General features: G+C 31.5%; 1 protein-coding gene and 1 non-coding gene across 6 annotated transcripts in view; one reads left to right on the top strand and one right to left on the bottom strand.

Annotated features, from left to right (window-relative positions):
• The window catches only part of LOC118195399 (cilia- and flagella-associated protein 251-like), a 158,387-nt gene that overhangs the window by 4,861 nt on the left and 135,442 nt on the right, over positions 1 to 18,084 (top strand). For all 5 annotated transcript variants that reach the window (XR_015041669.1, XR_015041670.1, XM_085818581.1 and 2 more), the window contains exon 2: positions 2,443 to 2,589. Coding sequence is in view for 3 of the 5 variants with exons in the window: in XM_085818581.1 (XP_085674707.1) it covers positions 2,443 to 2,589 (147 nt within the window). In the remaining 2 variants the exon portion in view is untranslated. The remainder of the gene's footprint in view (positions 1 to 2,442; positions 2,590 to 18,084) is intronic.
• On the bottom strand, positions 12,783 to 12,936 carry LOC146996789 (5.8S ribosomal RNA). The gene has a single exon (XR_015041856.1). It is a non-coding gene; the product is annotated as a 5.8S ribosomal RNA (ribosomal RNA).

Here is an 18,084-nt window from a genome sequence, read left to right as displayed (position 1 = left end):
TAGTAACTTAAAAGTAATTTCTTTAATCTAGTTGGAGAAAGGTCCAAATTGTTCTTGCATTAAACATAATATATAAGTCGCATGTCTGAAGATCATAAAATTATCTCTTAAAAAATACCATTATTAAAAAAGTACATATTTAGTTTTCTAATTGCTATGCCAGTATGCTTCACTATAATGTTACAGGATGTCAAATTGCTCCTCAATAGATACTGAATATTTAAAATAATGAATAAAATAAAAAGCTGTAAACCTAAAAATATTGTTGAGCATTAACATTCTAAACAATGAAAACCGTCTATATATGTGTGTGTGAAAAAATGTTAAGTCTTTATATTTTCATGTACTTAAATACAGATCTTGAAATGTGTTCAGACAGTTAAAGTAACATGTATATTGGAAGAAAAAGAGTCAAGCTACAAATTGGTAGGATCATTTTGGAATTATATGTATATTTTTTTTAAATCTGAAATCTTTCAGATTTTATATTATGCCTAAAGAGGCTTTTTATAACATTTTGTGTGTTACTTTTATTTATTAAATATCATGTTCTTCTCTCTTAAAATTCAATTCAGCAGTAATATCACAGAATATTTAAAAACAGCAATTTCCAATAGACAGCCTCACATGCTAGAGATAAAAATGTTTTTCTGTGCACAATGTTGCCCTTTCTTGCTTTGAAATCATTGAGTTTTTGTTAATCGAACATTCATTTAAGTTTTACAAAGTATGAAATAGATAATAAAACAAATTTGAAATTCAAAATTCGGGGTTTCAAGTGACCATGTTCGGGTGGAGGATTATGTTATTCAAAATTTGTTGTCTCTAGTAACTGTTGTTTTTTCACATTGCGAGAAACATACATACCATTCATGCAGATTTTTCATTATTTAATTTCTTCAAATATAATACAGGGTGATAGTATTTGGTGGACGATTTGAAAAGTGATGCACCATTTATAGTGATTCGACACAAAAATGCCAAATCGAAAACAATAATCCTTCTGGGCAAATTTCCCTTTTGGACTAATACTATAAATACTTTTATAAATATAATACAGGGCTATAATATTTGGTGGCAACAATTTAAAAAGTGATATGCCATTCATAGTGAACGGCAAGACTAATAGCCGTACTTGGTTAACGCTTCTTTGGGATTGAAAAAAAAAAACTATCTCATTTAGTCCTTTGGGGAACTTCTGGAGTTCATGGCCAAACCCTTGACTGCTTGGCAATTGTGAGTTAGCCCTAGAGAGGACACATAAAAAAAAAAGCTAAGCATTTCTACTTCATTTTTTTTTTTGCGAACTCAAGTTTAAATAATGCAATGGTTCTTGATCTGTTTTGCCACATGCACCTCTTACCACTGCTAGATCCTTTCCCATCCTTTCTGAAGCTAAAAAAAGTGCATATGCATGCTTTTAGCTTTCTAACATGTTTTATAAATTAAGCAACAAAAAGTATAGTATGTTCATTATCAAAATTTGATTAAAAGTAGTTTTATATAATTGACACTAAATTCTTAGCAGCTAAATAAAATGCTGACTACATTTCTTCCTTCAAAAATACGAAAGTACCACCTGGTTGAGAACATCTGGATTAATGCATAATTATTTACACAACTCTGAAATCCATTAGTAAGCACTGACATTTTTAGTGTCTTGTGTGAAAAACATAGTCTGTTACCAGATGTGCAAAGTGGTTTTTTTTTTTTTTTGGCTATGTCTAAACTTATGCTAGACATGTTTAATCAAATTATTAAGAAATTAGTAAATATCGTTTGAACTTTTATTGTTGTTGTGATTTATCCTACCGATTAACAGTAACACTAGATCAGGTCTCTGAAATGAGGGCAAGCCCATGCAATTCATCAAGACAGGGGGTCAAGATAGCATCTGCTGTTGGCAAGAGCCTCGAGCACCGTATAGGTGATAGTACGACTTAGGAGTTTTGCCCTCAATTTTGATAGAGAGTGCTCTGGGGAAATGAGTCTGAGGGTCTCGCAGCCCTCTTTCCCTACCACCAACCTATCGAAAGGACTTTTGGCTCGTTGCATGTATAGAGTGCGCTTATGGCGTACAAACACTGTACATTTACAAACATCCATGCCTTCTCTGGGATTCGAACCCAGGCCTTTTGTTACAGCAGTTAGCATTGCTAATCAGCATCCCAGTCAGGTGGCATATGAACTTTTTTGTTGTATATATATCTGTAAGAAGATTTAGTATAAGCTATAGGTTTAGTTAAGTGTTTGTGTAGGTTAAGTGTCATAAGTGTTGAAATTTGTCATTTGTCATTTATCAAGTGCTTAGCATAAGTATATTTAGTGATTTAGCTTCCACTTTTTCTGTTTTCTCAATCAAAAGTCATTTTAGCTTTATTATGATTAAACTTTTACTTTGACTAAATCTTTAATCTTCTTTACTTTGACTAAATGTTTTAGAAGCTGAAATGGGTATTTGGACATCAACCAAGAGTTCCACCTGTAAATATATCAACTGAATCAGAGAGAAAGCTGTTTTTTGCGAGTGGATCTGTTGTAGTATGCTATGATTGGATTAAAAATATGCAGATTATCCTATTAGGCCATGTAAGTAATGCACTTCAAAACTTTATGTATATTTTTGCATTTATTTTGTGTGTTCTGATTATTGCTGCATATCCATAATTTTGAAATTTTGTTTGAAGTTGAGATAATTTGGAACTTATTTGTTGTAAGCAATATTGCAAAAATAGAGGACAGTCACTGTGTGGTATTGAGTTTACATTCTGTTTATTTTTTCTTAATTATGAAATGAATAATTAAAAATTTTTATATAATAAGTATTTAGAACTGGGGTAAATAGGATTAAAATTCACCAGTTTATTAAAAATTTTAAAAGTATCTTTTCAACTAGGAAAATTTTTATCAAAAAAAAGGGGGTAAGAGTATTTTTATTTCCTTGTACAAAGAAAAAAGGAAGTATTGTAATCGTGAAAAGTTTCAGGCAGCATATTTCAACAAAAATATCTGTTTTGACCACTATCGAATGCAATTTAATGATGTTTTTGCATGACATCTGCACATAAGGAGAGCATAAAGAGGACTCTTTTACTCCAAAAAAATTATAAAACTGCTTTAAAATGAATTCTGAAGCAAATTTTTCCTGGCGTCTGTACGTACGTACCTACCTCGCATAACTCAAAAATGAGTTGCCTCAGAATGTTGAAATTTTGTATATAGGACCGCTATAACATGTAGATGTGCACCTCGTATTTTGGTTTCAATTGACCGCACCAAACATATATATATATATATATATCCACTCTGTTACCCGGCTCAGTGATCTCTGTTTCTTTACTCTTATATGTTTGTAAATTGTGCATATTTTTGCTTTAAAAATGATTGTATATATTGTTCTTATCTTCTGGTTAAGGTTTTTATGCCTTTAGGACATCTGCAAGCAATATTTGTAGAATTATCAACAATTTAAAAGCTGTTTAAGTGCGATTAAGCATAATTTTTAAATAGCATGAACATGTTTGTTTACATTTGAAACAGCAGAATAGTAGATTTATTGCCAATCTAGAGAGACTAAGCTTCACAATAACAAAGATAACTAGATAGAAATAAGTGTTTATGATTTACTTCAAAATTTGTAATATAGATATTTTGAGTTGTTTTTATGTATTTTTGCCTTGCTGTGAAGTGAGAACTGAATTAATTGAATAAGAAATACTGAATCGTGTGTGAAGAAATGTTTCTTATTTGTTTATCTTTTATACATTGTTCTAGATTTATTATAGTATTTGAATAGAAAATGTGGCAACGATTAGATAATTCTTCAAATGATAAAAATTTTGTGCATTCTGAGTTATAATTTGAGTGTAAATAGTTTTTACTCTTGTGAAACGTGTGTCAATGTACTACAAATTGTGTTTTTTATCATTTTACTTCATGTCAATTATTGCTTATCAGAAAAATAATGCCTTATAATACATCTTGCAAGAGATGTCACCACCAAAGCTCCAGTCAACTAAAATGCTTTTTATCCCTACTAATAGATGGTGCCACATGAGCCCACATTTGTTCAAAGTGTACTCATTCTACGGATGGCGGCACAGGAGCCTCCATCGCTAGTAATCTCTGAGTTCTAGCACAGCATGTGCACAAGTACTTCCATATTATTGGATACAACTTATTTGATTCTTCACTCATTTAAAAATCAAGTATAATATATTGGTAAAGGCCGTTAATGGCCGATTGCCTCTTACTAAGTAATAAGACTTAGACATAGTTATAATATGAACGAAATATAATGCTGTTAAGTGAACCTAGTGCCAGGGGATCGCTATGGTAAAAAAATATAGTGAATTTTAGAGTGCATTTATTCTATTGTGGTTTATGCGCTATTGAAGTAGATTTAATTCAATCCAATAAGTTTAAATGAAATGCAAGAAAAAATGGGTATAATTTAGTATTCCACATAAGGAAGTCATGTGGTGCATACATCAGATTTTTAATATTAATTTTATGACTACATTATTTTTTGACAGACACGTGGCCTGCGGATCTTTGTGAATTTAATGATGTGGCCCTCTGGTGTGAAAGGTTGAAAACCACTACCTTAAGCAATGTTTCCACGGGGCATTCCTCCCTTTGCATGAAATGCCTAATGGCGAAACAGATAGTAAATAATCAAGGAAATGTTCTCAGCAGTGGCCCAGTGATTAAGACTAATGAATACTGGTAGTTTGACCTTGCCTGCATTCAAACCCAGGAGAACGGGCTAGCTTCATGGTTTCTTTTCATGGATTTCCCCGTGTGTAACATAAATACGAGCCAATTTCCTTTAAAAATGTTTCTCCACGAAAGCACCTCTCCTCTAAACAGATAGCACTCTTCTCTTTGCCATATTCATATAATCTAACCTAACCTAATTTAACCAGTATGCAATGACACGGAGGAATAATGAGAAACTTAGAAGATTCCCGTTCCCCCTAGAGCGGAAGAACGAGTGGTGGCAAGGACTAGAGGGTTAGAAGCACTCAGGATTGGATTGAATCCGAAAGTAAGCTCAACAGAAAGGCGATTTTCCTAGGAGGGGACGATTTTCTAATTTTGTAACTTTGGTACATATTTTTCCTTTATAAAAAAACAAAAAAAAAAAAAAAAAAAAAAAGCACATGAAGAATTTAGTATAAAATGGAGCTTAGATTTTTACCTCAAACCCTATCTATTTATTCCTCTATTTATTAAACAAATTAAAGTCTGTTAGAGAAACTTAAAGGATGATGGGTGAGGGAGGCAGTTTTAGTTGTTGGCCCACATCAGAAAAATCAAAGATCCGCCGCTGACTTAAAGGCAGAACTAAAATGCCATTAAGAACATACTTTTTAGGTAAAATAGTTTTGTCCTTAAATGCTTATGGTAAAAGTATAATACAAGTTAATAGGAACAATGTGGGTCTTCATATGAAGAACATGTTCTCTAAATTCAATTCATAATAATATTTTCGAACATTTATAGCCTAAAGGTAGTTTTAGGCTGGTTAAAAGTATGAAAAAATTTGTTCATCTGGAAATCTATGATTAGTAATAATAAATTTTATTTGGATGCAGGTTGCAGAAAAGAAATTCATAAGCTACATATGATCTATAGGCCATCAACTGGCTTTTCACTCGTTTAAATGATACCTCGCATAACTCAAAACTGAGTTGCCTCAGCATGTTGAAATTTTGTATATAGGACTGCTATAACATGTAGATGTGCACCTCGTATTTTGGTTTCAATTGACCGCACCAAACATATATATTTATATATATCCACTCTGTTACCTGGCTCAGTGATCTCCGTTTCTTTACTCTTATATGTTTGTAAATTGTGCATATTTTTGCTTTAAAAATGATTGTATATATTGTTCTTATCTTCTGGTTAAGGTTTTTATACCTTTAGGAAATCTGCAAGCAATATTTGTAGAATTATCAACAATTTAAAAGCTGTTTAAGTGTGATTAAGCATAATTTTTAAATAGCATGAACATGTTTGTTTACATTTGAAACAGCAGAATAGTAGATTTATTGCCAATCTAGAGAGACTAAGCTTCACAATAACAAAGATAACTAGATAGAAATAAGTGTTTATGATTTACTTCAAAATTTGTAATATAGATATTTTGAGTTGTTTTTATGTATTTTTGCCTTGCTGTGAAGTGAGAACTGAATTAATTGAATAAGAAATGCTGAATGGTGTGTGAAGAAATGTTTCTTATTTGTTTATCTTTTATACATCATTCTAGATTTATTGTAGTATTTGAATAGAACATGTGGCAACGATTAGATAATTCTTCAATTGATATAAATTTTGTGCATTCTGAGCAGTGCATGCACCCAATGAACCGACTAGAAACCCTACTACATTATACAGCTCTCCTGATGTCCTGGGCATATTAATTACCATCAATATACATCTAATACCTTTTCTGTATATTAATAATGACCTCTCCTCAGATTACCTGCCAGTACATTTCACCTTATACGGTCTCAGACATATTCTACTACCACTAAAACACAAGATAAAATATTATCATTTCACTAAATTTATTGAAGAAAATACTACCACAAACCCTCCACTCAAAAATAGAGAAGATATTAATAGTCCCATTCATAACCTCAATTGACATATTCGCTTAGCAATTAACAACTCCAAGACTGCAATCACAGGTGACAACTACACTCTTCCTGCCCATATCCGGAGAAAAATAAATTAAAAGAACAGATTAAGACAAGTTTTTCAAAGAACTCAAGATCCAAGAGATAAATATGCCTATAATGCACCATATCGAGACTTAAAAACTGTAATTGGAGAATTTTGCAACAAAAACTGGAAAAATTTGTCATGAATGTATCTCATACCGACCAATCACTTTGGAAATTAGCTAAAGCACTTTAATATCACAACCAAAAATTGGCCCCTTAAAAAAGGACAATGCATTCATCACTAAAAATGAAGATATTTCTAAAGCATTTGCAGTATGAAAACCATTTCAAAGAAAATCACCCCCCTCAACTTTCCACTACAATCAATTGAAGATTCAATACCTCGACAAGTCACTAACTTCATCCTTTCTCATCATCTGGTTGCAAACAATTCCACCTCACCCAAAGAAATTTCCAATATTAGTCTCAAATTGAATCGCAGAATCTCTACTGATTACGATGAAATAACCAATATATCTCTGAAAAATCTTCCCAGGAAAGAAATTGTCTTACTCTCTAACATCATCAATGCTTGTCTGTGTCTGCATTTTTTGTGAAAAGTGGAAACATACTATAATTACTGTATTAAAAAAATCTGATGTTTACATCACATGACTTCCTTGTACGGAATATTAAATTATATGCATTTTTTCATGCATTTCATTTAAACTTATTGGATTGAATTAAATCTACTTCGCCGACAGCGCATAAACCACAATAGAATAAATGCATTCTTTAAAATTCACTCTAGTATTTGTTTACCATAGCGACACTCTGGCATTAGATTCACTTAACAGTATTAATAATTATATAACAGTTAACTTATATAATAAATATATAACGGAAACTAAGTTAACTGTTATATAATCCAATAATTATATAACAGTTAACGTATATATTTCGTTCATATTATAACTCATAATGCACAAAATTTATATCATTTAAAGAATAGAATTATCTAATCGTTGCCACATGTTCTATTCAAATACTGTAATAAAGCTAGAATGATGTATAAAAGAAATTAAGCAAACAAAACAAAAAAGAAACAGTTTTTTACAGACGATTGAGTATTTCTCATTTAATTAATTCAGTTCTCACTTCACGAGAAGGCAAATATACACAAAAACTCAAAATATCTATATTCAAAATTACGAAGTAAATCCTAAACACTTATTTCCTCAAAAAAATTTCAGGAAAAATTCAGCATGACTTAATTGGCAATAATAAATGAATGCGTTATCTTTGTTGTTGCGAAGCTAAGTTTCTCTAGATTGGCAACAAATCCACTAGTCTCCTGTTTCAAATGTAAACATCAATGGTCGCCATAAAAAAAAGGCTTAGCGGCACTTAGAAAACTTTAAAATTGTTGATAATTCTAAAAATATTGCGTACGGATTTACTAAAGGCATAAAAACCTTAACCGGAAGATAAAAACAACATTAATACAATCATTTTTAAAGCAAAAAATGTACAATTTACAAACATATAAGAGCAAAGAAACTGAGATCACTGAGACGGGTAACAGAGTGGATATATATATAAATATATTTATATACGTTTGGTGTGACTGATTGCAACCAAAATACGAGGTGTACATCTACATGTTATAGCAGTCCTATATACAAAATTTCAACGTTCTGAGACAACTCGTTTTTGAGTTATGCGAGATACGTACAGACGCCACGAAAAATTCTCTTCAGAATTAATTTTAAAGCAGTTTTATAATTTTTTTTGAAGGAAAAGAGTATTTTATTCTGTCCTTATGTACAGATATCACGCAAAAACATCGTTAAATTGCATTCGATAACGGTCAAAATGGATATTTTCTTTGAAATATGCAATATAATTAAAGACCATTAGTTTGGCTTTCATGCCGGGTTCTCTACTACCCATCAAATTACACGACTAGTTGAGTTCATCGGAGAATATTTTAATAAAAAAAGAATCAGTGGCGAGACTGTTGATGTAGAGAAAGCGTTTGATAAGGTATGGCACAATGCCCTCCTTATTAAACTCATTAACTACAAATGTCCTCCTGAAATCATTATAATAATCACAGATTTTCTCAAAAATAGGACATTCCAAACTCGGATCAATAACTTTCTTTCATCAGCAAGAAAAATTAGTGTCGGCATACCGCAAGGGGGAATTCTTTCGCCCGGTCTTTTCAATGCATTTATTAATGATTTACCTACAATAGACTGCCCCCTTACAACTTGTTATGTGGATGGCACCGCCTTATTATGTAAATCAATGAATCCATACATCGCCCTCATCAAACTTCAAAAATCTACAGGAAAATAATTGAGTGGTTCAACAAATGGAAAATTAAAATTAATATTAAAAAATCTGCTGTTACCCTATTCAGTAAGAAAACACATCAAGGAAATTTTGAAGATATAAAAACAAATAATGAAATCATTCTAAAAGTTAACCAAGTAAAATATCTTGAAATTTATCTGGATAAAAGCCTCACCTTCAAATTCATACTGATTACGTTAAAGAAAAAGCGGAAAAAGCCTTTATGGCACTCTATCCTATCTTAGGAAGAAACTCGCAACTTCAACCAGCAACAAAAAAGGCTCATTTACCTACGATCAATAAGATTAGTAGTTCTTTACACAGCACCTGCCTGGGCAGCCACTGCAAACGCTCACGGATCAAAACTACAAAGTCAGCAAAATATTCACCTCTGAATAATGTCTAACTCTCCTTGGTTCGTATGCAATACAGTCATCAGAAATAGCTTCAAAATTAATATGATCAACGAAGAGATTTAAAAGATCTCCAAAAATTTCCACCTCCAATGTGACAACCATAACTATCAAGTCATTCGCTATCTTGGATCTTACAATCTCAGCATCTTACAATCATTCAAAATACCAAGAACTGTTTTCTATAATAACAATTGGAAATAAACAAATTATCTTGTAAATAGTGTATGTGGTAAAGCAGACTAAAAGACTACATTCCCTGCACAAGCGGGGTATGGATTTGTAATGTATATTTATTCAAGATTTATTATTTAGTTTCATTTAATCCAGACCAATTTTATTTTACTAGTATTTAAACATTGCATTGAATCATATTTCATGTGACTTACGTGACAATGACAAATTTTGCGATTGCTTATTATAGTCAATTTTTCTATTACTTGTCTTAACAAAAAATGCTTATTTAAGAACCTTGTATATAATTTTTCATCTGCGTACAACTATGCCTCATCATCATCTCATAAAAAATTTTCATTGCTATACCATGCCTATTGCTTCATCTAATAATTGCTATTTTCAACCACTGCATCTGCCACCAGATGTTGACACAATAGTCTACAAACTTCCCAGCTACTTCTTACTCGACAACTAGACGGCACCACATTTGCATCTTCACTAAGGAAGAACACTATTTTCAGAACTAAGATCCACTAAAACTTACCCAGTAGGGTTAAAATTTGAGTAAAGGCCTTTGGGCCAAAGACTTGTAACTACCTTAATTCACTGCTAATTCACCACCCCAAGATGAAAGATTTCATCTCAGGGGCAAAGTGCTACCTTCTTCTTAGCAATTCACATATCGTCTAAGTAACACCTTCTGAGATTAATTTACTTCCAGGATGCCTTACAGAAAGACAACTGGCAAAAAGCCGGCAACTCCATGCAGGCTACGAACCTAGCGCCAGAGTGTCGCTATAGTAAACAAATATAGTGCATTTATTCTATTGTGATTTATGCGCTATCGATGAAGTAGATTTAATTCAATCCAATAAGTTTAAATGGAAAAAAAAAAAAAAAAAAAAAGCATTTAATTTAATATTCCGTACAAGGAAGTACACATCAGATTTTTTAAATTTACTTGCACTCTATATGCAAATTTTAAGGTACACTTGTTGCAGTCTGACGATTTTTTACGGATGAAAAGATAAAAGTTTCTTATCAGATGCAAGTTGGCAATTTTCACAGTATTTTTTTAAATGATTGCTGAACTATCGATATTTATTGTAAAAGCACTTCAATTTAAAATACAAGCTAATTATTGAATAAAGATTATACAGTACATTAAAAAATAAAACACTTGCATTTTTCTTGCAATCTTTCTGTAATTTTTTGCACTGTTTTTCTCATGTACATATCAATCTGTTTTCACTTAAAAAACTTCAGAGCATTGCACAAACTCAGTATTGTGCACTGTCATTCTACCAAACTCATCTTATCGTCATTCTTTTTAGCAATTTTGTGGCAAAATGCTATTTCCTGTGGGAATGTTACCCCACTGTCTTGTACTGCTGGCAAATTCCCCAAGCACATTAAAATTGAATTTAAGGCAAAAAATATCATGGTGGGCACACTGCTTCCAGTTAAAATAAGAGGACTTAACAAAATAATATAAATTGACAAAAACATTTTATGAAGCATGAAAATAAAAGAATCGAATGCTGACTGTTTACTAAAAAGGCATCAGTTCCTTTAGAATTCCACAGGAATGATTGCTGTAACTTTAGTGGAATCTCCACCAATATTCATTGTTCTATTAAGGTATTCAACTTCTGTGGTTAATTGAATAATGTGCAAGTGTGTCTTTTTTCCTCTTAATTAATTTAAACCTTTTCATTTAAAACTTGCTTCAAACAATATTTATTTCAAATTATGATATTTCAAATTTTTGTGTATGTAGAGTAATATTAAATTCAGTTTCAAAAGAAATTGAATTTAAATTCATTCAATATGCTAACTTGCTAAATTAAAAAAAAAACTTTTTATTTTAACAAGGTGCAAATTTCATGCAAAATACTGTAAAATTTAATTCTGTATCCCTGGTATATGTATTTTTTTATTTAAATCTTTAGTTTAAATTACAGTTACTGAAACATCATTTTAATATCTTTGAGGCAGAAATATTTAAATGTGTGCATTATAGTCTAGGTTTCTGTTTGTCTGTTTTAATCATATTTTTTCTGACCAGTAAATATTTAACCCTATGAGAACGGGATGGCCATTATAGTGGCCATAAAATCCCTTGTTTGAAAGGACGGGGTTGTCCACTTTAGTGCCATGTCTTTTTTCTCCATTTTCCAGGCTGAAAGAGTTGTGTGAAATGCCAAATTTGACGTCCCTGTAGTTTTAACCTCTTATCTCTTTCAAAGGTCTTTGTGTTAAAGATCCCATTTTCCCCCTTTTCGTTCTTGTAACTACATAGCTACATACTTCACAATAACTGCATTTGTAAATTGTAAACAGAGCTTTGCATTGCTTTAGAATATTGCATTTTCTGGGAATTGTTTTGATTTTTTTCCTTGCTATATACTGAAAAGAAAAAGATGGCTGACTGAAGGAGAAATACGAAAACTTCTTCAAGAGCTTGATGATGAAATATATACACATACATATATCTATATATTTATATAACATATGCATAAATCCACACACAAACATATATATAAATGCATATGTTTGCCTGTGTGTGTGTACGTGTACGTTTGTGTATATACTTTATTTCCATTTAAGGGTATGCATGCTTTCCACTTTATGGTATGTATCTGCACTTATACCATGTTATATACAGGTATAAGTGCAGACATACATACTACAGTACAAAATCCGTAATCCAGACTCGTCGGGACTTTGGCGATTCCGGATTATAGATCATCAATTTAAATCTGGTAAGATGGTATGCAGAAATGATACAATTAAAATATGAAATAAAGAACAATTATGATCTAAAGGGTATCAAAATTTACAAAAAAAAAGCTTAATATTTATTTGTTTACTTTAGTAAACATTTCTTTCAATGTAAGTTGTTTAAGATGCTTCCACAAAAAATTCAATCCAATGCCATACTTCTTGCATAATTTTGAGATGGATAAGCCTTTATCCATTTTTTGCAGTAATTCCACTTTTTGTTTAATGGACATCGAAACATGCTTTCCTTTTGTAGATTCTTTGGCAGCTCCAGAATTGGAAACCCTTTTTGACATAATCGAAAGTTCAAGCTTAATTTTTATAAAATTGTTCTAACAGTCTGCTAAAAAATAATATGGCGGATCCAGTTAAAAGATTAAGGAACAGAGGTCCCGGGTATCACCCGTGACCGCAATGCGCATTCGAAAAATCAGTGCTCAATGTGTCCTGCAATTCGCACCAAGTCTCGCAGCTGGCTGTGTTCTTCATTGACCCGTGAGCCGAGTGATCCACTGCTCAAAGTTGTCATGGTAATCTGCAACATTAACTGAAATGCCTTAGATAATTTTAGCCTAGCTTATACTGTCTGTTATACATTATATGTGCATGCGTAAACACATTATGCACATGCTTAAATGCATATACATGCGCATAAAGTTTGTAGCTTTGAGGTCCGGATTATAGACGTCCGGATTACAGACTTTGTACTGTACATGGAAATGCAGGTATACATTTCCATAAGCAAATATAAATTCCCACATACTTGTATACAGGTACAAGCAGTTTTTCCTTACATTCTTATCAGTTCATTCTTAACAGTTCTGTCTGTCTGTATTTCCATATATATGTGTTTATGCTGAAGTTTATGCTTCACAGTAAACTTCCTTCTCACAAGGAAGTTTACTGTACTGTTGTTCAAACAAATCACTAGACCATAAATATAAATTTGTGTCAAAGAAACAAAAATATTTTTAAAGTTTCAGTCTGAAACCTGGAAATTAGAAATACACTACAACTAGTCAATCAGTTTGAAAGCTTTTGCTTTTGTAGAAGAGAGGAATTTCTTCATCGTGTTTTTCCCTGGGGCTCATCTCTAGCCATTAAATTTCAGATGTATTGATGGCACATTTTAAAAGGTACCTCCGAATCAGTTTCTCGATTTCAGGGTCACATAATTATGAAATAAGATATTCAGAATGGATTAGAGTAGCATTTGTGAAATGTCACTTCCATTGAGCTCTGAGAACACAAACAAGATCTAAAAGCTCTCAAATAAATCATTGTAAAACAACACATGTTCCCATCTGAATTTCTGAACCCTGACCTTTTAACTGATTAAATGCATTTGTCATTCATTTGACACATATCTCAGCAACTACGCTCAAGGACAAATTCCTGGGAGCATATCTTGGCCACTCAGCTATGAAATAATTTTGATAATACAACATAATGACTGAGGTGTTAATGAAATCAACGAATAGCTGCCAAATTTTTTATAGGAAAGGGAAAAGCAGTTAATTCAACTGTGTCAGTGTAGAATTTGCTTGACCTGACAATGAAGTTTTTTTGAGTAACTGCAAGTAAAGATACTCACTATTAATTATATCATAGAATTTAAATTCCACCATATAAAATATGCCTTCATAGTTGATGTCGAAGCTGCTACAAAGATAGTCTGGAGTTGAAATGAACTGCTTTAGACAACATAGGAAATAGAAAAATTCACATGCAACTACGATTTTAAACAGGAGAGATTTTTGCTGATCGGGCACCTGAAATTATCTAGAAATTTCTCTTAATGAACTAAATTATGTAGCATAATAAAATATAAAATAATATAATACAGTATTGAAGACAACAAATAATTATTGCGTAATTTTTGTCCCGCAGTTTTCAGACATTATGCATCACAAACAATTTTCTCTTCAAGTTGAAAATTACCTTAATTTAGATACCCGAGTGAATACTTTCTTTTAGTGAGGCCAGGAATTTAGTATAAAAAGACAAATGGAATTTACGTTTTGAATTATGGGTTGGCATACTAAATAATTTGACATTTTTAATGACTTAAATTCATTCTATTATTAATACCTGATCTATATCACTTACTATTTTTCAACAGGGTTCGTAGCGGTCCTTATAAGTGCTTATAAGTCCTTATATTTGAAAATATAAAGGCCCTTGTAGGTGCTTACTTTTTCTTTAAAGCCCTTATTTTTTTGTTTTTAGTGCTTATTTTTTGCTTTTAGTGTTTTTTTTTTTTTTTTTTTTTTAAATGAACATGCAATTTTTTCCCTTACCAAAGCCGAAAGTAAATAAACAAATTTCTTCCTAATATGGAATGTCAGATGGTGAATCATACTCCCGGAAATAGCTTTTTCCCCTTTCTCTGCATTAACATAACCTTTGGTGTGCGCGGAGAGTACAGACAGGTGCCCGTCGTTCCGTTGGTCAAAGAATTGGGAAAGCAGTAGAAAATTTCGGTAGATTCGGCATTCTTTTCCTCCCACCCAAATACTATACATGTTTGGTTTGAATTTCTATCAAGATCTTAATAATTTGCATTCTCGTTCCGCTTGGTCTGTTCATATTCGTGTTTATTATGATCATTATGCTTATATTATGAGCATATGTATGAATGTTTATAATAACATAGTTGCAGTAACTGCTGAAGTATAGTAAACTTCCAAAAATGGTTGTGTTTTGACACAGATTAGCTTTCTAAGAAATAATATTCGGAATGGCTTAAATAAAGGGAAAGTAATCGAATAGTCAAAATAATTTCATTTTTTTGGCCAATACATTATACAGTACGAAGATTGGGAGGTTCTCCCCTTTCTCCGCAAAATCTCAAATATTGAAACTGTTACAGTTCGCTGCATTTTTTTTTTTTTTTTTTTTTTTTTTTTTTTTTTTTGTCCCTTTCCAATCTGGATTGAATAGGACTAAAAGTTTTGCGGTCAACCAACCCAAGCGAAGAATGATTCTATTCCGGAAATTTAACTCAGTCTGTTGAAAATTAGAATGAAAAACACCCCAGATTGGTAAGTCTCTTTCTTTAGTTCTTTATTCTTCCAATACCGACAGCCAGTGGCGTAACTAGAACTCTTGGGCCCCTATGCAAAAAATTTTCCTGGGCCCCTTTCCCAATAAATTTAATGTGCTTAAAAATAAATAAAATAAAAAACCTGCGAAAAGTTTAAAAAAAAAATCAAGTATTCCAGAAGCCAATGTTTTCATGATGATTTTTATCACATCTAGATTAATTGTTAAAAAATAAAAGCACGTTCTTAGAAAACCAGTTGAAAGGTACATAACATGAAGAAAGAATAAAAAGGAAAATAATTTCCCTTGACCAACTGGTGAAATGAAAATTTGCTTTAGTCTGGGTATTTGACGTCAGATGATTTTAATCCAGTTACTTAAGACTTTTTGTGTGAGTGCGAGAGACAGATTTTTCTCTCCTTTCACTGAGATGCATACTGATAATAAATGAATAAATCTATATAAAAAAAAAAGGAACATGTCAACGTATAGCATTAAGAAAAGGAAGAAGGCCTAGATTTGCGGAGATTTTTATATAAAATCCAAGTTTTACATACTAATGTTTTAAAATTTTATATAAAATCTGCGCCTATCTAAGTTTTTTCGCTTAAGTTAGCAAACTTAAAAATAATTAGTTATATTATAAACTGACAGACAAGATAATTGAAAAACGTACAGAAAAGCTATTACATTAATGTATAGTACTCTGTGATTTACTCAGCTTACGAAAATGATTTATGCAATAATATACAAGTAATAAATAAGAACTTTTATAATGTAAATGATACATTTGTTAAATATAAAACATATTTATCATAAACTTCATAAAGAAAACTATTTGAACATACAATTTTTGTAGAAAATATGTATGGTATAGTTTTTTTCTGTCTTTTCAAAAAACCTTTGGGTACACTAAACTACTTGAATACATGGTTTTTATAAAAAATGCTAAAGTTTTTTACTGTTTCCTTTTAATTTTCCTCAGTCCGTACTGCTCTTCTTCTCTAATTTTTTCCTCCCTCAATAAGTGTAATGATAACATTGGTGGCCAAAATTCATCATAAAGAAAAAAATCCTTCTTTTAAAATTTGCGTCTCTTAACCTTCATTTCCGAAAAATGATTTATCAATACTTGGACGTCCGTTTTCTCAGCCATCTCAGCTTCAACGCTCAATAGTGAAAGGTTTGACAACCGATTTTGTGTCATGCTGTTTCTTATATATGTTTCTTAAATATGTTTTTATTAGTTTCAGTAGTGAAAATGACCTCTCACTCGTGGCTGTGGTTACAGGTAATGATAAATACAATATAAGTGAATTGCACACTCCCGAATAACTGCTTGTCATGCCATAATATTTTACCATTGCTAATTTAGCTAAATCCTTAAAGGATTTCAAATTTTGGATTTCTGTTCTAAAAGTATTTATAACTAATAAAAATTGTACTTCCAGTGCAAGTCTTCTTTATATGTTTTCTGTATTTTTGGAACATTATTAATAATTACATATTTGTTAATAATGTTTTAGGTTCTTTATTTTTCAAATTTAGTTTCTGCACCCCATTTATTTGCAATAAACTCAGCTTCTTTCATAATGTCTTCAAACTTGTTTCTCATACCTTGCATATTAACAGAAATAATTTTTAGATATTGATGAACTCCATTCAAGTCGACTGATTTTTGATTGTCGAGCCGATTGATTGGTTGATCGATCCTGCACTCTAACGCAGGACGTGTTTAAAAAATTTTGTTTTTAATTTTGGCCTGTTATGATGTTTCTTAATGTATGGAAACATAAGATTATATTTATATTTCATATTTATCATAAAAATATTTCGTGTTAATACGTTATTAATATTAGTAGACATTTGCATTGTTAATGGTGATAATTTTGGATTTTTCAGATAAATGGATTAAAAGTTTAGCTGAATTGAATTTTTAGCAAGTTTTAAATTATAAGAATTTAGTTTATGATTAATTTAGATATTACAAATCAATAACTTACCTTTAAAATGAGAATTATATTTGAGATCACTTTGAAATTTAATTTTAAAGAAAAACTTCTGTTTGTTCTCGCCATAGACTAGAGAAATGGCATTAGAATAAGAGCAAGTTTAAGTTCAGTTTACTGTTTTGAGTCATCAGCCAATTTACAAGTATACTTGAGGGGTAGCGTTTCACACTTCAGTGTAGCTGTTTAACGAAGAAAGGGACCCCGCCTCCACTATAAATTTCCAGTGTCTCCCCAAGTTGCGTCACAGTAAAACTTTCATCCAAGACTCTACTGTAAAGATGTCCATTGTCCATTTCCCTTTTACGATGCTGAAACATCTGTTTTTTCCTTTTCCCCTTCAGTCAAATTGTACTATTATTATTGTCATATTCCAGTGATACGTAGTACATCACCTGCAATATCTTTCTACATTTCCTTTGTACTATAAATGCATTTCAGTTAATGTATAGTTATTAAATATTTAACAGTAAAAATTATGGATATTCGAATATTTTTAGGAAATTCTTCACAAGTTTACGATGAAATCATAAACAGGTAGAAACAAATTTTATTGATATGTATCCAAAGAGCTTTGAAAATGACTGTGTAATACGAAATGGAATCTAAATTTAAATA

This window comes from Stegodyphus dumicola, chromosome 6, assembly GCF_044657685.1.
Source record: "Stegodyphus dumicola isolate Sdum_Otavi_A_Nest chromosome 6, ASM4465768v1".
NCBI classification, from domain to species: Eukaryota; Metazoa; Arthropoda; class Arachnida; order Araneae; family Eresidae; genus Stegodyphus; species Stegodyphus dumicola.
The sequence above is the reverse complement of the archived record's forward strand: the minus strand, read 5'-3'. Positions and strand labels throughout refer to the sequence as shown.